Source organism: Polistes fuscatus, unplaced genomic scaffold, assembly GCF_010416935.1.
Source record: "Polistes fuscatus isolate 324 unplaced genomic scaffold, CU_Pfus_HIC Scaffold5, whole genome shotgun sequence".
NCBI classification, from domain to species: domain Eukaryota; kingdom Metazoa; phylum Arthropoda; class Insecta; order Hymenoptera; family Vespidae; genus Polistes; species Polistes fuscatus.
In genome coordinates this window covers 12,961,131-12,981,412 of record NW_025113129.1, presented here as the reverse complement: position 1 = coordinate 12,981,412, position 20,282 = coordinate 12,961,131, and the positions used below count along the sequence as shown (strand labels likewise).

At 33.1% G+C, this 20,282-nt stretch overlaps 2 protein-coding genes and 1 long non-coding RNA gene across 17 annotated transcripts; 2 read left to right on the top strand and 1 right to left on the bottom strand.

Moving 5' to 3' along the window:
- Positions 1 to 1,032, top strand: LOC122522665. The gene is made up of 2 exons (XR_006305125.1): positions 1 to 512; positions 869 to 1,032. It is a non-coding gene; the product is annotated as an uncharacterized LOC122522665 (long non-coding RNA).
- A 1,500-nt stretch (positions 1,033 to 2,532) lies between these two features.
- LOC122522660 (polyhomeotic-proximal chromatin protein) lies at positions 2,533 to 10,255 on the bottom strand. Of its 13 annotated transcripts, none has more exons than XM_043643927.1 (15): positions 10,130 to 10,255; positions 9,001 to 9,100; positions 7,006 to 7,440; positions 6,662 to 6,916; positions 6,282 to 6,578; positions 6,006 to 6,207; positions 5,693 to 5,922; positions 5,235 to 5,538; positions 4,959 to 5,143; positions 4,547 to 4,826; positions 4,196 to 4,450; positions 3,885 to 4,001; positions 3,653 to 3,800; positions 3,364 to 3,547; positions 2,533 to 3,106 (listed from the first exon to the last, which is right to left on the bottom strand). In XM_043643927.1, exons 3-15 carry the CDS (start codon positions 7,387 to 7,389, stop codon positions 2,879 to 2,881), a joined length of 3,069 nt encoding a protein of 1,022 aa, XP_043499862.1. In that variant the 5' UTR covers positions 7,390 to 7,440; positions 9,001 to 9,100; positions 10,130 to 10,255; the 3' UTR covers positions 2,533 to 2,878. The 13 variants fall into 13 exon arrangements, with proteins under 13 accessions (XP_043499862.1, XP_043499872.1, XP_043499873.1 ...); XM_043643937.1 differs by lacking the exon at positions 9,001 to 9,100 and having other exon boundaries at positions 6,282 to 6,484; positions 6,554 to 6,578; XM_043643938.1 differs by lacking the exon at positions 9,001 to 9,100 and having other exon boundaries at positions 6,282 to 6,484; positions 6,554 to 6,566.
- Positions 7,834 to 18,989, top strand: LOC122522662 (D-2-hydroxyglutarate dehydrogenase, mitochondrial). Of its 3 annotated transcripts, none has more exons than XM_043643940.1 (8): positions 7,834 to 7,922; positions 15,844 to 16,108; positions 16,331 to 16,528; positions 16,653 to 16,846; positions 16,930 to 17,098; positions 17,614 to 17,915; positions 17,993 to 18,161; positions 18,258 to 18,989. In XM_043643940.1, the coding sequence occupies exons 2-8, from the start codon at positions 15,847 to 15,849 to the stop codon at positions 18,524 to 18,526; spliced, it is 1,563 nt and encodes a 520-aa protein (XP_043499875.1). In that variant the 5' UTR covers positions 7,834 to 7,922; positions 15,844 to 15,846; the 3' UTR covers positions 18,527 to 18,989. The 3 variants fall into 3 exon arrangements, with proteins under 3 accessions (XP_043499875.1, XP_043499874.1, XP_043499876.1); XM_043643939.1 differs by having other exon boundaries at positions 15,834 to 16,108; XM_043643941.1 differs by lacking the exon at positions 7,834 to 7,922 and adding an exon at positions 8,871 to 10,118 and having other exon boundaries at positions 15,834 to 16,108.
- The last annotated feature ends 1,293 nt before the right edge of the window (positions 18,990 to 20,282 follow it).

Sequence of the window (20,282 nt, the reverse complement as noted above, 5' to 3'; positions counted from 1 at the left end):
TAACGTTCAAAATTAATTATTTTCTATAAATATATATTATCAACAAACACAAAAAAATATAAAATTACTTAATACTATAATCTGTAACAATTTGGATCGTTTAATGAACTTTTTGTTGTTAATTTAACCTGTAAATTAATCTCATAATTTAAAGAGACAACAAACGCTATCTCTACATAATTTCTTTGAACTTAAATCTTTCACCTGTCGGTAAATTATCTATTGTTGATAACAATTTGTATTGCATAATGTTGTACAACATTTAAATATTCGCATGTAACTGCAATTGCATAAAAGCAATTCTCCATTAAAATGCATTGAAATTTAATGTTAAAATAATTGCGAGAAATATTAATAATGCTGCGACATCTAGCGGCATTACCTCGAATTATCGTGGTATATGCATGCTGACATAGTGCAGTTTTATGGCATTACCGTGTTGGATATCAAATATATTTTAATGAAATCAAGTTTAAATACTTGTACATAAATAAATTGAGATATAAATATAAGTATGAACAGTTATAATATTTTAAAATATAATTTTAGTTCAATATTAAATACAAACAAACAATAAGTGTTAATTTATGTAGAGTATCAATTGTGTGGTTAAAAAAGAAGTCGAATTTTTGTTTGATATTAGTAAATGTTTCATTAACGTGTAAATAATAAATGCATCTATATACATTTGACAAATTATATAATAAAATTTACTTTAAGAAAGAAATTTTTCTGTTTAATAGAGGTCTTAATATAAGATTATGTTAATTCATAAAAATGTTATTGTATATACATCAATGCATCAGATTTTATAATTCACATTTTGTAAAGTGTGTTCATACTTTATAGATAACATTTCTTATTCCAGACACTAAATCAATATAAAATATGATAACCCGTACAAGAAAGAAGAAGGAATATTATTATGATAAATTTCATCGGGGATTTGTTAATGTATGCATGACAATAACAGTAGTGACTGGAGCAATGTTATTATATTCAGCTGCTAGGTATTTCATGTATACCCTACCAGAAAGGAGATTAAAGATTCAAGAACAAGAAAAAGAGCTTTTAAGTGAAGGAATGGATTTAGAAAACGTTCCATCTACCTAATATTATAAAAATATTATTCAAACGTAGACAATCATGGAAAGTTTGTTTTGTAGTTTAGGCACCGTCCATCTTAAAATCATTTTTTCCAAGGAGATATAATAAAAGTAGGATAATAATTATATATTTGTTATCGTTGAAATATCTGCGAAAGCGAAAATCATTCACAAATTTGTAGGTCAGCATCTTACCATGGTTTTGGCAAAAAAAAAAATATAGATCTTATATTACTTGTACCATATTATATAATGCGATAATTATTTTTAAAAGTATACTTCATAATGTAATCTCCTTATAATAAAATGACTGAAATTGTGATTCTTTCGAGTTGAAATATATGAATCCTTAAATTTATTTATACATATAAAGGATGTCAAAGGTTTTTCTGGGCAAATGTGTCAGCATATTCTATGCAGAAAATTAAAAAAGTTTCTTCGATATGAAAATATTATTTAGCTTCGCATATGGTGTCAATAAAAATTCTTTTTTCTTACCATTATATACAAAATTATAAAACTATAAATAAATGATACATTTAAAAAATTAGATTGAAAAAGAAGACTATGATGTATAGGAAGTACATATAAATGATCGTAATAATTAGGATGTTGTTATAAAATTTGTATATTAAATAAACATTTTATATCTAATATATACATTTGAAGCTACCTGTAGTAAGTGATACATTTACAAAATATATGTTCAGGAGTACCGGAAATGTATGTTTTCTCAAATGTTACAAATCTGCTATAATAGCAAATAATTGTAACATAATTACAATTTGAAAATGATCTTTGAGCATGATGGTCTTTTTTCGTTTTCATTCAAATGCAAACCCAAAATAATATTTGTTGAACACAGAGTACAGCACGTATCTCTAAATATCTTATGTACAATGCTTGTATTCTGCATAATAGACACATTTTGTACTCAGATTCTTGACTATTTGTTAATTGTACGCAATTTTTTTTTTATAAAATTGTACTTTTTATAAAACATTCATACATACAATATATATGACGGCACTCGTCATACAGATAAACACAATTTTGTCGATCCATTTGCGTTTATATATATGTTATGTACACATGATTTCAAAAGAGAGTTTTAATCATTATAAGTCGAAATGCACATTGTATAGAAATTTTGTAAAAAGTAAGGAATTTATATATATATATATGATCGAACAACATTTTACAAAAAAACATTTATGACTTACAATGATTTTCTCTTGTATCTCGTAGAAATGTTACTTTTAAATAATTCTATGTTTCATTCTTATATATATATATTAGGCAAATATTGTAGTTTCCTTTTTAAGAATATAATTGCGTGCCTATGATATACCATTTAACAAATATTTACAATAATCCTATAAATAATATTACAAGAAATGAAAAATGATCTAATGTATAATCCAACTGATTGCAGAATTCTCTTTAATATTCTTAAGGCTATAAAATTATCGTCTGTTTTTTTTTTTTTTTATTTCCTATGTTTTTGTATGCACTTCTTTCCAATTCAGTAAATACTTGTTCTTTCCTATCAGAGTATAATAGAAATAATATTATTTGAATTAAATTCTTTCGTTAAAATCTAAATTAAATATTTACACAAGTACGAATTTTTTCTGTGATATTGCCGATAATAAAATATTTATCATTTCTTATTGAATTGAATAATTTTTGCACAAAACCCTCCGCAGCTCTTAAATGATTATTTTAGACTGAGTCTATAAATAAAAAACAAATGCAGAAGGATAAATAATTTACGAGCTGTTAGATGTAGGATTGGAATTGGACATTGATTCTATACGCATCGAATCAATTCTGGCTACTATTTTTAATGCTGGTCCTAATTTAATACTCATCGCTGACATCAAATGATCTTCCTTTAACAACATAAGAGCTTGTCCATCGATTTCTTGTATGGCAAAGTCTTCCGCGTAATCGGCACAACCTGGTAAACCGCGAATGAATTCGCATACTTCTCCTACCTACAAACATAAAAGATGATTTTCATTGCATATCTCAATTAATTTATTAAATTCATATTAAAAAAAATTAGGCTGATATAACAAGTTGTATTAAGTTAAACAATTAACCATTTGAGCACCAAGCGTTCAGATTTCTTGTTGGAAAGTGGCATTTTATTGAAATGCAATACGCGATTGATTATGTGGTCGCTCCGCTTGACATTTACCCTTGGGACTCAAATTGTTAATAAAAATATATATTAGATCAATAGACGTACCGTCCATTTAACAGGATTCACTTTTGGAGTGGAATCATCTACGGAGGAAGTAGTAGTAGTCGTTAACAACGATTTGTCTTCTCCATTTTTCTTATTATTATCTACATCGTTAGTTTTAATGTCAATTTCCATTTCCGACCATTGTTTTTCCATGACATCGCGTTCACGCGATTCACGTTTTTTACTGCAAATTTATATAACAATAATTATAACCGATTACAAAATTGAAGTATGCTCATGTTAATCACGCAAAAAAAAAAAAAAAAAAATAATGATAAATTGCACTAACTTTTTCGCACAAATGGCAGAACAGAAACGTTTATCCTTTTTAAATTTAATATTTTGCTCGTCTATCGTGTTACCGCAACTTTCACATTTGCCAACATGAGTATTGTTGCCATCATCGTCTACGTTGTAATTTGGAGCATGTTTCTTCCCTAGATTTAAAATATTAATACGAATTATATTATATGACAAATTTTACGAGAGAGTAAAATCAATTGTAATTAAATTTATCATACTCGGTGGTTCATCGGGATTATCTTTTTCGGACGAGTTGTTACGATTTAAAATATTCGTTGCTTCTTGGCCCACTGTATTATTCAAAGATGTTCGATTAACTGCAAATGGTTCGGATGCTGTAAACAAAAATATTGTTAATTAATACTAAATATTCTAAGCAAATTTGTATTTTAGGGCTCATGTTAGACATTTTATATTCTTTTGGCGAGTACTATAAACCCTTCAAATATCGAACTCTCTTTTTTTTTTTTACCATAATACTTGAATCAAAGCATACAACAACAAAAGGATTAAACATATTTATATATACCTTCTTGTATAACAAATCCTTCAATCACATGCGTAAGAACTTGAGGTTTAACCATAGCCTTAGGAGGTGCATGTTTACTACTTGCTGTTAGAGGAACAGTTACAGAAACATTTGTTGATTCTTCATTAGCTGCGCCATTGGTAATAGAATTGACTGTATTGGCAAGTCCAGCTAATGGATTGTTACATGTTTTATCGTCCGTTTTCGAGGTATTATTTTCCTCTTCTTTTATTTGCAGCTTGGAATTATCGGTATCTGTATAAAAAGAAAAAAGAAACATTGATGCAAATATGTTCCGTGTATTTACGTATAATTCATATATAATTTTGTTTTATTAAATCATACACATACCTGATACATCTGGTGGAGGTACTGGTAATTCTTCCACAGTTATTGGTAAAATTTCATCTTTTTTAATATTTTTATTATCATCGTTAGCAGGAGGAAGAATTGTTGATGGTAGTATTATCGGACAGTCAGGTTGATGATTACGATCAGGCGACGTTATCATCATCGCAGCATTATTAGGATCATGAGGCTGTTGTTCGGTTGGTCTATTTACTATTGGTACAGGTTGAACTTGAGATGCTGCGCCTACTATTTGATTGCCTAATATTGTCGGATTGATAGCCTAAAAAAAACAAGATAATTAAAACAAACTTTGTAAAGGATTTTGCATGTGTTATTTGTAAATGCAATTACTTTATTTAATAATAATGATAATAATATATAGTTATAGTCGTAGCAGTAGGGTATACATTACATGATAATAGTTTTGTACCGGTATTGGAAGCTGTTGTACAGCAGACATTTGAGGTTGCTGTACTTGGTTCATTTGTGATGCAGCAGCAACCCCAACACTTCCTACCGATACTACAGGCATTATAGGTCTTGGTTCATTACTTAAGACTACTCCAGGTGGCTGCTGTTGCTGTAAAGCCATACCTGCTACATAACAGTGAAAATTATTCATTTAATGAATTATGAAAAGCATCAATTTATTCCTTACCTCTATATATTTTCATAGTATATTTCTTACCCATCATTGGCTTAGGTTGGATTTGTTGTTGGGTAGATTGCACTTGTTGTTGCTGATACTGTTGTTGTAATTGTTGCTGTTGCTGTTGTTGTTGTTGCTGTTGTTGTTGAGGATGTTGCTTTTGCTGAATGAACACTTGTTGATGTTGTTGTTGCATCGCTTGTTGCGTTTGTTGTTGTTGTTGCTGCTGCTGCTGCTGTTGTTGTTGTTGTTGTTGTTGTTGCTGCTGTTGTTGTTGTTGTTGTTGAGGCGATTGAATTGGTTTACCACGACCCTTACTCCCGCTCCCGCTCACTTTCCCACTCTAGAGGGAAGAAAGTGATAAATATATTATACCGGCATTATTGAGTTTGGCAATAATATTATGCTGAAGCACAGCTTACAATACATTATGACACATTTACACCACTTAAAAAAAATTTCTTTTCCTAACTGATGTAAATGTTAATCATAGTAACCTGTGCGTGTACCGTGACTTGTACTTCATGAACAGTTTGTGTAGAAACAGAACTTGCAGCTCGTATATTGACAGTTTGCAGCGACGACGGTAAAATGCTAAGTGGCCTCTGTCCTCCTGTGCTCTGCTTGCTTTTCATCGCTTGATATTGTTGTATGTCCATTACCTTGGCTTTCCCGCTAGCGGCCGCAATTTGCTGTACTCCTTGAATCTGCTGTTGGGTGGCTAACGCTATAACAAATATATTTTTACGATTAACCAAATGTTATCCAAAAAATATATAAATATATAAAATATAAATTACGATTACTAACCATTATGGGCTTGGATGGGTTGTGGACTTTGAATGAACATGTCAGGTTGTGTAGGACTTCGAATAAATATTTGGTTTGGAGCAGCAGTAAGAACAGCTGGTGGTTGTAATCCAGTCCAAACTTGAGGTGCAAACTGCCAAAGTGCAAATTGCATTCCTGGTCCTCTTGCGCCGGATGGAGTACCCGCTGTACATGTGGTATACTAAAAAAATATTCATATATTATTAATATGATTTTTTATAGAGTAATGTAGTATGTATGAAAATAATATATTACCTTTTGTACTTGGTCTTGTTTATTTGCAGATTGCTGCTGCTGTTGTTGTTGTAGCGAGGGTGGAGGTTGTGGCGAGCCTAAAACGCCAAGCTGTCCAAAAACCAATGCTTGTCCTGCATCAGGAGTAGCAGAAGTTGGTACAGGCAAGTAACTCGTTGGAAATCCTTGAACTTTAGTCCCTCCTGCACCAGGATGACCTGTACCTTGGTCAGGTGTTGATGCTGTAGTTAACATATGAGGTGTCAGTTGTGCTGCAGATTGAAAAGGCTTACCAGCTGTTGTAACCTGTAAAGTATTCTATGGATATTCTCCTTTTAAAAATATGTCCAATGTAAAATGATAGAAATTGATTATTAAAATAACTTGGAATTTCTTTATACCTGAATCGAAGATGGATTTATTCCTGCAGGATGAAGAGCCAAATTTCCAGGCATCAATAATGGAGCTTGAGTATTATAAAGTTGTTGCAAATGATATGCTTGACTTTGTATCGGTTGTTGAATAACTTGAACTGCCTGAGGATGTGCAGCCATCGTGGTTATAGTTGTTGCACCTTGTTGACCAGATAATGCCATAGATACACCACCAACACCTTGTTGCTGATGATGCATTGACACAGCAACTGCTCCCTGTAACTGATACAAATATATAATTAATATGTTTGTTTATTTTTTAAACATTATAGAACAACAAAAATCTCATTACGTATTTATATCGTTTATACCTGTTGTTGGGGCATGTTAGCTGCTACCTGTGGTTGAACTTGTACTTGTGTAGGTACCACATTATGTGGCCCATTACTTTGTTGTTGTTGTGGTTGCTGTTGTTGCTGCTGTTGTTGCTGTTGCTGTTGTTGTTGTTGCTGCTGTTGCTGTTGTACTTGTTGCTGTACTTGTTGCTGTACTTGTTGCTGCACCTGCTGTTGTACTTGCATTTGTTGCTGAGGCTGAACTTGCTGCTGAATCTGTTGTTGTGCTTGTACTTGTTGCGGTTGAATTTGTTGCGGTTGCACTTGTTGTTGCTGTTGTTGTACATGCTGTTGTTGTTGCTGCTGCTGCTGCTGGACGTTTTGTTGTTGTTGTTGAAGCTCATGAGTTGCAGTCATCATTTGATATTACTTGAAATTTAGTAATTGACCCGAAGATCTTCAGTGCTGTTACTGCGATAATTGTTTTACATTTTATTATTATAACAACTTAATTGCTTTATTTACTATTTTATTCTAATCAGTATATATCTTTTAATCATTTTCGAGCTCATACTTTCTATTTAAAATTATCATTTCATTTTAATTTCTTTGTGAATGTATTGGTTAACATTTTTATTTCTATTTATTTTTTTATTAAAAAGGTCACGTGACCTTTGGGCACAACTCGTTTCTTTTATTTTATCGATTAAATTTTTATTCATTATTTGTTGTTATCGTGTATCATCAATGAACTTGACAAACATCTATTGCACAATCTGTGTTCTGTAATATTCACATATTCATAACCTCAAACAAATGAGATAGTGTTAATATTGGTTTCGAGTCTTACCAAGCATGATCAGTGTCACATGGAGCTTAATAAGTGTGAACACATATTGTTGCAGTAGTTAAGAATTAGAAAGGTAAAAATTTATCAATTTCTTCAGAAATAGGTGAGTAATTTCTTAAGTTTATCATCGATTATCATTATATTACATTAAACAATTATTTCATTAGAAAAATATGAAGTTAGATATGCAAAAATGATATCATTTGATATTCTCAAGAAAAAACACTTATGTTGATTAATTTTAGCGTAGATTTCGTTCTCATGCTTAAAAATGAATAATAAAACATATTCCATTGTTAAAATTTTGGAAAAGCTTAAAATGTAATTAAATGTTTAGGTTAGGAAATTCTTTGAAATGATTTGATCATAAATAAGAAAAAAAACGTGATCGTGAAAATCAAACGTTTAGAAAGATGTATGAAAATCGTTGTTAATTTTTTAAAGGATCATTTTTAAATATAACGTAAATCAATATTATTTCGTTGCTTTGATTTTAAATGCAAACATATTGCATTGTCATCTTATGTAAAAATCTAAATTATTAAAAACATTTTTTAAAAAATAAACAAAGGAATAGCAACGTGATAGAAATTTAAACATTTTCAAAATGAAAAACGTAAGATCATTCATAAAGTTAACCTCTGAGTCGAATCATAATTGAACGAATCAATGAAAAGTAAAAAAATTAGAATTCACCAATCACATTATCACTATTGTACGAAACCAAAGAAATGTTTTACCAATCCAAGCCCCCTAATTAGTAATATGTATATGATGTCGTATATATGATTGATACATTGTAAACCACTCACATTGAATGAAGGATGATCATTGGTGGAATTTAAATTTATACTTCATTCCTACTAACATAATAATTCCGCGCGTATTAAGTTAAATACGTGATTTATATATAAAACACTACAAAATATTTGTAATAAATATGTTAAAATATAATTATATTGAATACAAGCATAATTTCGATAAGAAGAATCCTAAACAACAAGAAGCTATTTTCTAAACTCAAGGAAATTTCATATAATCGTTCGAGAGATTTACACGACGCTATTCGTAGTGAAACACGATACCATCGCAAGTTAGTAGGACCAATAGAAAAGAAGAATCGTGAAGAATATAGTGGAAAAGAGAATTCATTAGTTTCGAACGGTAAAGAAGGTACCTACCTATAATATATGGAGAGCTATATCGATCCAATGAAAATCCACGCGATCCATCTTACGCTAGGATGGCTTTGAAAATACTCGGGAACAAAATGTCCTCCGTCTGTCGGAGAGACCACCATAATTAGTCTCGGTGGAAAAAAAGGAGTAGGTTGGTACGAAGTGGGGTTGGGGGGAAGGAGATAAAGAAAGAAGGGAGAGAGAAAAGGGTAGGGGAAAAAGAGAGAATGCATAAAGAGAGAGAGAGAGAAAGAGAAGGAACGAGCGAACAAACGAAAGGAATGGAAGGTAGGATGGGTCGCAGTATAGGGGGGAAGAGAAGAGAGACGCAAGAGGAAAAGATTGAGCGGGAAACGCGATTGAAAGGCGTGGAGAAACGGGAGGGAGCCGGCGAGCAGAGAGAGCGTGGGATTAGACGGAAATGGTGGCGAGTGTGCGAGCTCAGAGAGTACAGAGGGACGAGGAGGAGAAGAGAAGAGAAAAGACAAGTTAGGGTAGGGGAGAAGCGAGATACCGAAGCCTCCAGGGGGCGGCCAAACGCACGCAACATGGATCTCGCCATAATGCCAATAACGGCGCGACGACGATAATAATGATAATAACATAGCCAGCAGCACGCGGTTCTCAGCGAGAGAGTCGTCAAGCTTTATATATATACATACATACATATACCTACTATTCTTCACGATACTTCCAATCGTGTTAATGCGCGCGGGACTCCTACTTTATACTTACACACATTACAACGATCTCGTACAATGATGATGGAGAGAGAGAGAGAGAGAGAGAGAGAGAGAGAGAGAGAGAGAAACGTTCGTTTAAGAAGGAAAGATAAAGACAGCGCGCCCCTCCTATCAACGGACATATTGGATTATATAGAAAAACAAAAAATGTGTTACGTTCGAAGAACGGACGGGACGCGGCGAGAAAAGTTCAGAGTTCTTCTCGACCAGCGCGACGATCGTTTCCAACGTGTATAACTCGAATTTGTTTGATCCGATTTCGAGAATGAAAGGAGAAAGAGAGAAAGAAAATAAAGGTGTTCTTAAAGGCAACGAGAAAAAGTCTCGAGTCAGGCAAGCAGCCATGGAGCTCATAGGAGAAACTCTTCTTGTTGTCAGGTACTACTCACATAGCGACTGCGCAGTCACACCTATGCACGTTTCTGAACGTACAGCCACTGAACAGCCACCGTTGTCGTTCTCGGTGTTGTATGTTGATGTCGTGCTGTCGTTGTTCGCCACTACCACCCACCACCCACCACTATCACCGCCGCCACCGCCGCCGTCGTCGCCACTGCCGCTGCTGCCACCACCACCACCACCACCATCAACACTAACACCACCTCCACTACTACCTCCTCCTCCACCTCCTCTTCACCACTTTCGCGAATAAAACAACGATTCGAACACTATTTTGACTCGTTGGATTAATCGAACTATGAGAAAGCCAGCAAAGTTTTTCGATTCTCTAGGAAAATATGAATCCTCGAGGCCTTAGACAGCGTCGTGAAGCGCGTCGACGTCGCAGAGTTTTGTAAGTATCGGCCGTCGCATTCGTTGCTGCTGTTTCCCTGCTCCCGCAAAGCACACGAGTGTTCTATTCCCTCTCTCGACAGCCCCTTTACCCTCCCCCACTACCCCGCACGTATTCCGTCATCCTCAAGGATCGTCCCCCTTCCAACCGATCTCTTACCCCCACTAACTCAAAAACGATCCTTTCCCTTACGTCTCCTAACCCCTCGTCGGGACAAGCTCTTCCTTGATTGGTCGACTGAGGACAAATCCCAAAGGCATCAGTTCGCGTCGAAAAGGCGGGGCTATTGGACACCGTGGTTATGGGCGCATGCTTCGTAACGGTACTAACACTCGCCCCAAGCCACTCGATTTTGAGAGCACTAACACAACCAACTGGACTTTGTATACGTACACGAGACTATAGTCCACCAAAGATTTTGTAGCATAGCCTCGTGATACAGCCAGGTACGGTCCTATGAACGAATATCCCCTGTATCTTCGATCTCATACACTTTTTGTTTTTTTTTTTTTTATATTTCAGTTAATATCTTAGGAATCAAATAATTTTATTACTTTGATGTTTATTTTTATTATTATTAAGATATAACAAAAGTTCATTGAAGTTTAAATACTCGAATTATCAAAAATATGAATGCAGATTACACTACGTGTATTTAGCATCAAATTTTTCTATAATATTTTTATGATATAGATTAATTTTGTCCTACATTGAAGGCATTTTTTTATTATTAATACAGTTATTGTTTTTTTTTATTCTTATCTTATGGATAATTTCATTAAAGCATTTTTTATAGGCTCAACTTATTTCCTCGTATTCATATTTTACTCTTATTGTCTTTTCGAGTATCCATATATTTTTCTTTTCGTCTTATCGTCGATGTTTAGGTTTTTATGAGTTTGAAAAATCGAAGATTCTTTTTTTCGTAAAATTGCTGTTTTGTTTTCTAACCGATACAAAGATTAATTAAATTTAGGAATAATTGTGGATCGAAAGACAAAAAATAAAAGTTCTAATAAAAAATGCTCTAATAAAATGTTTCTTTAATTTATTAACAATAATTTTTCGATCAAATTGAGGATATTAAAATATTCATATTAAATCGTATGAAAAATGTACGTGATTTATGTTACATTCCCCTACTATCAAACTGTATACCAGTATAGTTTCAAAAGGCATTTATTCTAATTTATCTGATTCCTGTTTTTTCGTTATTATTATCACCTAATAATTTCATTTATTTCAGAGATAAATTTACAAATCGTAATAGATAAAAATAAAAATCTACAAGTCGTACATTCTTATTAAATTAAAAGTATATACACAGATAAATTATTTCATATATCTTTAATTGAAAAAATTAAATTATTTCAATAATAATTTAAAACTTTAACAAATCATATTTTGTTAATTTTAAATGATTAAAAATATGACAACAAATATTGTACTTTGAAAATCGTATTTGTTTTCTATATTTATCATCGTTAATTAATTTAATATATATAAATTATTAACAAATTATTTAATAATTATTTTCAAAATATAATTGCATAACTTTGATGAATAAAAAGATATAAAAAAAAATGATCAATCGAAATCGTGAGAGATTTGGGACTGGGTCTTTAACGACCAGTTACGTCACTGACACAGCTGTCTAAGTCGAGTTTATACTTCCCTACTCGAAACCCCGTAGAGTCGACGTGTACTCGATTGGTCCGCCTCTGTCCTACAGAAAATTTTCATCCAATCGGTATTGTCTAATTATAAATTTAACAAGTTTTTTTTCTTTTTAATTAATCTATCGACAGTATATAAACGAAATAATCAAATTCGATTTGAAGTATTCCGAGATAAATAGATGGAAATCTAATGGTACATCGATACGATCGATCGATGCCTCCTGATTCGAACCCAAACTATTATGGTCAAGTTTTATTCAACGATTATTCTACTTTATCTCGTTGTATTAAATAAAATTCTTTCTTACTTTTCTGTTATCCTAAGAAATTCGTCCATATATTAAGTTTCATATAATTGGAATGTCACGTAGAGTAGTGAATATAAAAAGCAAACAGGTGTATGGAAAATTAACGTAAATATTTACGTTTCGATGCATCCTACATATTGTCTCCCACTTGGATAGCATATATCTTTTTTATATATTTTGTTTTCCAAGAATATAAGAAATCAAAAATTAAATATTGTTCATTGACTCATTATCAGGGAGATTATTCGATAAAAGAAGACAATGGTGATCGGTAAGTCAGTCATCGTGTAAAAAAGAATAAGATTTTAGATGATAAAAGAAGTTAAAGAAATAGGATCGATTTATTGTTCATCTTTCCGATACCGGTCTCGGATTTCGACGCAAGGTTCGACGCATCGCTGCGGAGGGTAGGAAGAAGTCGCGGTCGCGCCAATCCCGCTTTTACGACCACGTTTATACACGAGGAACGTTTTTACTTTGGTAGTTCTCGTTGGTGAGCTTGATGCGCGCTTGGTGTTGGTAAGATTGTGTTGGTGACGGGACGCTATAGTCTTGCTTACGATAGAGGTTAGGAATATAACGATATCGTATACAGCCGAATGAAGCCGAGTCGAAGCTTCGTAGTTTCCCGATTCCACCGATAGAGCGTACAGTAAGAAAAGTAGGGGAAATCCTGTGGCCAATGGTTCGGTCCGAGCAACGTTGCCAGGGAAACAAGTTAATGATTCGACCCGCCACCGAGGAATTGGCTCGAGAGCCAACTATCTTTTGCGCATGCGTCGCCCCCTGGAAGCAATGCGCTATATCTCCTCATATTCACGAATATAACTCTTCTTTGTAGTAGTAGAAATAATAGTAGTAGTATAGTCGCTGCTCGTATTAGTAAATACATATACTCTTTAACGTACGTGTAGGTACTCACGAATGTATGCCATACATGGAGAAATCTCGTCCTTGCCTGTATGCATGTTCCCTCTCCTCGATATTATGTGTTAGTGCGCCAACTCCATCGCCAACACATAGGGGAGAGACTATATCTCCCGAATATCAAGTTACCCTATGTGTTAGTAAAGTAAAACGAATCCCTACAGGATCGCGTTCCTTTCGCCTGCATACCAATACGCTCTGCCCCAGCGACGATTGGTGGTCTCCCTCTCGCTTCGTTTTCCGCTCTGTTCCGTCTATCCCTGTCTCTCTTTCTCTCATAAACACATTTTCCTTCCTCATCGGGCATCTTTTAAAGCCTTCTATATGCATCTTTTTCTATCAATCTATCTATTATTCTTTTTCTTTTTTAGACAATGTCTCTTATACTTTCTCTTTTACTCTTTCTCTTTCCCTAAGTATAATCTACCATCACGTGTCCCCGACACAAAACACGCTGCTATGCTATTAAATAATCTGAATCAGTTGCATGTATGTATCGTGTAAGTATATAGAAGTATTCACACATCCTAACACGGTATATGAAAAGAGAAAGAGAAAGATAGAGAGAGAGAGAGAAAGAAAGAGAAAGATATATATATGTATATATACAGCAATGTACGAGGCGTTACGACGATTGGCTCCCTTCCCACTTCGTCCAGCACTCGATCGACCTCTCTCCTTCGTGCACGGTCGCCGTCCATCCATCTCTCTCGGTTTCCCTCCATTACCCCCTCTTTTCTCTCTCTCTCTTTGTCCCTTGCTTTGTCTCTGTCTAGTAACATTTCCTCCCTCGGCTCTGGTACTGACCTTATTTCCCCACCGCTCGGAGATCGTAACACTGACGCGGCGTATCGCTTGAGACCCTATGCGCTTCTGCGTGTCGAGGGGTGGGGGAGGAGGTGGAGATGTAGATTATAATATCCGATGTCCGTCGATCAGGCCGCGAATTAACGACTAGAAAATGGAAGCAACTCGTCGAGAACGACGATGAGGAGGAGGAGGAGGAGAAGAGGGAGAAGGAAAAGAAAAAGGAGGAGGAGGTAGACGACCAGCAAAAGAAGAGGGGTGGTGGTGAACCGCGTAGAGGGGGGACGAGGAGGAGGACATATAATTGAGAGACTGAGCAGCTGTCGCTGCTGTTGCTGCTGTTCTTTTGCACTCGTATACGCCTTTTGTGACTTTAGATAAGGATAAGAATATTATGATACCGTCCGAAGATATTTTCTTCTATTTTCTACTATTTTTTTCTATTTTCTTTTTTTCGTTTATACCATCGAACCCTGACATCTTCTTTTTGCTACTTTTCTTTATATCTTATATCTTTTCTTTTATATCTACTACTTTTCTATTGGGTTCGTGTCTTCCTTTCTTTCCTATTTTCGTCTTTTTGTATCTCCGTCTTGAAACGCTAGGAGAGAGTTCATTGCTCAGAAATATTTGTATAGACCAACCGGGGTGCCGTTACCGGTAGCCATTTTGTTTTTCTTCGTTGATTCGAGAAAAGAATGAAAAGGGGCCAGAATCGCTAAAAATTCATTTATTCCAATCAGCGATTAATTTTATCATCGATTTTCGATAAACTCATCGAGTAGTCGATATGTTATAGATTAGTATTGAAAAAATTAGAGTTAATGTGTGTATGACCAATCATTGTTGCAGGTGATAAGTATGAGGCTAGAAAATGTTGGGTTACATTTTCATTATATGTTTTCTTAACAATTAATGATGTTAAACACTTTGATATTTAAATAATAAAATATGTAAATACGAATGCATGTATATAATTTACGTGATGTAACTCGATACAATGTCCGCTTGAGAAACTTCATATGTATTCATTATGTTAATGATTCTTTGATCACATAGTATCAGACAATGTGATCCATTCAAACCGTATTCTATCATTTAAATCATCAACGATATATTATAGCGATCGATAAAAAAACTTCGTAATAATATATATCGCTAAAATATTATTCAAATATTTATCTGTGTCACTATTACATTTGCAAACTATTACTTATGCGTCCATAAAACATTTAATAAAACGTTTGAACATACGTGGATCACGAAAAGAGAATTTATCAAATGAAATATTTTCACATATAAATATATACCTATACATTTATTTATTTATTTATTTATTTATTTACATAGTAAACGTAATATTGCATTTTTATCGTTCGGTTTTATCTCTCGCGTGTGTATGTAAATTTCACGGTAAAGAGAATGCAATTTGAACGTAGCGAAAATCAGAACGTCCATTTTTCTTTAAAATTACACACACAATTGATTTATTTATATTTTGTAATATTTAAATGACCGATAAAAGAGTTACAAAGTAATTCGTTCAACCGTTAATAATAGTAATAAAAAACATTCATAGTCTCTTGTAGAAAATGCAAACGCGAAGAATACTGCGAAAGTGCATCTTGGCGTGCACGTTGAACGTTAATCATGGATATGGGAGTCGAAGTTACTATGCGAAAAAAACAAAGCCAGAATTAACATCGATAAGATATAAGACACAGCGTGGTCCATATTCCATGATCACGAGCGAACATGTTAATTTTTTTGAAAGATTGCTCGATAGCAATCGCGTTATCACCGATCCCGACGAATGCGATGGTTACAATATCGATTTTGCAAATACTGTTCGAGGTACGTATATCAAAATAATTGCATACTAAATAATAGATCCGAATAAATATTTTATCAGATAAATCAAATTAAAGCGAAGATTCGTTTCTCTACTCATTTTTATTATTACGAATGAATTTTTATTCTTACACGTTTAATATTTGCATCCACGGTACGCGTTTTCTGTCAATTGAAATATCTGCGTATCGGAAAGCGAGTTAATAATCTTGTATTAACTTTCAGGCAATAGTAGAGTTGTATTAAAGCCAAAGATAACCGAGGAGGTCTCAGCAATATTACGATATTGCAATGAAAATCGTTTAGCTGTTTGTCCACAAAGTGGTAATACCGGTTTAGTGGGTGGAAGTACGCCGGTATTCGATGAAATCGTATTATCAATGAAACTTATGAATAAGATCATCGAAACTAATGAAATGGCAGGTCGGTAAGGAAGGAAACGAAACAGCCATTCAAATGGATTTCCATTTTTTTCATCAACTTTCTCAACCCTGTCCTTTCGTTTTTCTTTTTTAATTATTTTTTTTCTTTCCGATCATTGGCTCAGGTGTGATTATTTGCGAGGCTGGCTGCGTTCTCGAGGATTTGGATAATCATTTATCCACTTTTGGTCTCATGATGCCCCTGGATTTAGGTGCAAAAGGAAGTTGCTTGATTGGAGGCAACGTTTCGACAAATGCTGGCGGACTTAGGTTACTTCGTTACGGTAATTTACATGGAAATATTCTCGGACTCGAAGCAGTAAGTTCGTTCGCAAAATTTCATACATTTTTCACTACGTATTTGTATTTTATTCGCGCTTGAAAAAAAAATTTATTTTCCAGGTAAAAGCTAATGGCGACGTCGTGGACTGTTTGAACGGTTTAAAGAAAAATAACACTGGTTATCATTTGAAGCATTTATTTATCGGTTCGGAAGGAACTTTGGGTGTTGTAACGAAAGTCGCCGTGCAATGTCCGCCTCTACCCAAAGCCATAAATGTCGCATTTCTTGGTAAGTAATAAATAAATACTAATTGAATACAAACGAATTGAATACGATCATTTTCTCCAAGTAATAAAATATCGATAAAAATTTGTATTTTCTTAATATTAGTCATTCTATGTGAAGATCCGATTGGAACCGCGATCAAATCTTAAAATTTCATTATGACGACTGAATTTTTGTATAAGTGTCAGTCAAGGTTGTTAAAAATATAAATAAAAAAAAAAAAAAACAATTCTAAAAGCGAATTAACTTCCAGCACAACTTTCTCGCATCTTTATATAAACGTGGTATGTGCGAAAGGTCAAGTGATCTTCGAATTAACATCGTTACGATAAAATGGGACAGCTAAAATTAATTCGCGCGACGTTGTCGTTGCAAATTCGGAGATCGTTATCTGTGAGCGCGTTTAAAATTTCATATCAGAAGAATTCATCCACCCCCCCCAACCCTTGTTTATTTCTTTCTTCATATTTGTTCATACATTTGATTCTATTGATTTTGATTGTCTTTATTGGAAACAGGATTGAACAGTTTTGACAACGTATTGAAAATTTATCATTTGGCTAAGAAAGAATTGGCCGAAATTTTATCCTCTTGCGAAATGATGGACAAATTGTCGATCGATGTTTCGACTAAACTTTTGGGTCTTCAGAATCCATTGCTGACGGTTGATGGTCGCGATCATGACTTTTACGTATTGTTGGAGACATCCGGTAGTCACATGGCACACGACGAAGAGAAACTCACTGCGTTCGTTGAAAAAGTTCTTAATGAAAATATTGTGCAAGATGGTACTCTCACTTCGGATAGTACGAAAATAAAGGTGACGATAATCTTTTGAAATATTTTTACAATGTTACGAAGGCAAATTAAAATCAAAATAATTTTTTCTTTTTACAGAATATCTGGGCTCTAAGAGAAAGAATTAGCGAAGGTGTTTTGCGCGAAGGATATGTCTTTAAATACGACGTTTCATTACCACTACCATATTTTTATAAAGTTGTTGAGGTTTTAAGAGAACGCTTACGCGATCCGCGTATTATTAGAATAAGTGGTTATGGTCATATAGGTATGATATATTAATAATAATAATAATTGTATTACATTTACGGTAATCTTACGTATTTCATTTTATATTAATTTTAATGTTATATTTGTTTTTCAGGTGACGGAAATATTCATGTACAAGTGTCAATACCAACGTACCAGGAAGACATAGCGGCGCAATTAGAACCATTCATTTTCGAATATATTTCTAGTGTTCGCGGTAGCGTTAGTGCAGAACACGGTATAGGTTTTAAAAAAACTAAATATCTTCATTTGAGCAGAACACAATCGGAAATTGAATTGATGCAACAACTTAAGTCAACTATGGACCCGAGAGGAATACTTAATCCGTATAAAGTTTTACAACCTGTTGATAAACCCACCTAATTTATAGAAAAAATACGGATAATACGGGAAATTTATTTTTGATATATATTATTTTATCTTCTAAAAATATTGATTGACAATTGTAAGATTTGTCTATCGATAATTGTTAAAAGAATTTTCCATAGTACAAATTATTTATAGTTTATATATTTATATTTCGCGCCATAGTTTATTTTTTTAATGAATATTTTTAACATCCATACGAAATCTATAAACTATTGTTTGATTGATTTTAACATTCGCATATAATTTAAAGTTTACAAATAGATTTCTTTAGATTTGTTGTACCTGTAATAGAAGTCTTAAAAAATGGTCACATTTTGCAATAGATACTATGTGCAATATTACTATTTATTATTAAAATAATAGCTGTACTGAAAAAAACTATATGGGTTTCGAGAATGTTCTAGAAAGTAATAGAATATTTTCTTATCTTATGTAATATAAGACGATTGTAATCAAATTTTATCGACTACCTCAAAGAAATAATCATAAATAGATCTTAAATTGTAACAATAATGTTTAATATTTTATTTTTATGTTCTTAAAAAAGAAAATACCGAATAGAAAGATTAAATTTTACCTCGTTACGAGTTCGGCAATGATCGAGAGCATTCGTGAAAGTTCGTACGTTTCCTAGTTCAACCTCAAGATGGCGTCTCGAGCGCGAATGCGTGAAAAATTTGTTTTAGTTCGAGCATATATTTTTGGACGATTTCCAGGATGAAAATTTTCTTCGATGACTCTTTTGATTCCATTGCAATGAAAATACTATAGTATTAAAAGCTAAAGAGAATGACGTTAACGTTCCAATATTATGTTTCAACGTGTGACTTAAATGTCATCGTTTATTCGTTTCTTATTTAAACGTAACCTTAAATTAGTTTAATTTATTTATATTCGTATTATTAAAAAGGAAACATAAATATATTCATTTACATTTGACGATTAGTAAAGAAAAGGTGCGGCCAAGGTTGCATTTTGAAATTTAATTCTTGAATAAATTAAAAATTAAAAAAAAAAGGCAAATTTTGGAACCTAACAAACAATTTTTGTTTCGGTCAAGTTCATTTTAATTTAATAAAAAATTAAAGTTTTTTTTTGTCGAAGTTTTAAACTTTTCGACCCATCCTCGTATTTGTAGGAAGATAATTTTAAATAGCAAAAAGAACATATAAACATTAGATTATAATTGGACGTGATTGATTAATCTCCTAATCCGTATTAGCAAGTTAATGTATATGCATGATTACTCAATGCATAATTATTGTCATACATCTAATTTCGTATTTGTCATATACAAGAATGGTTGACAGAGATGATACTTTTATGGATTTTTATTTTGAATTTTTAATATAAACCGATTCATCCTTTTCGTAATAATTATCGAAACGCATTTTATGATAATCTAATCTATTTAAAAATACACTGGAAAATTCTTGGAATGTTCTAGAAAAAACATGTTATTATCATTATGTAAACATTGTCAAAAATATTGTAACATAAAACGTACGAAATACCGATTTATTATTAGAATCAAATATTTTCGATTTATTTGAAATTCATTCGTAATTAAATTTTAAAATACTTTTGAATGGATGTTATTGAAATCTAGAATAGAAAAAGTTGAATTTTCTATAAATATTTAAATGTCTTGATGTGCAAATTTGTGAATATATAGAAAGTAACATTTCGTATCGAGCCAGAATTTATTTTACGTTAATACATTGGTATGAAAGGAAAGAACGAGAAACAT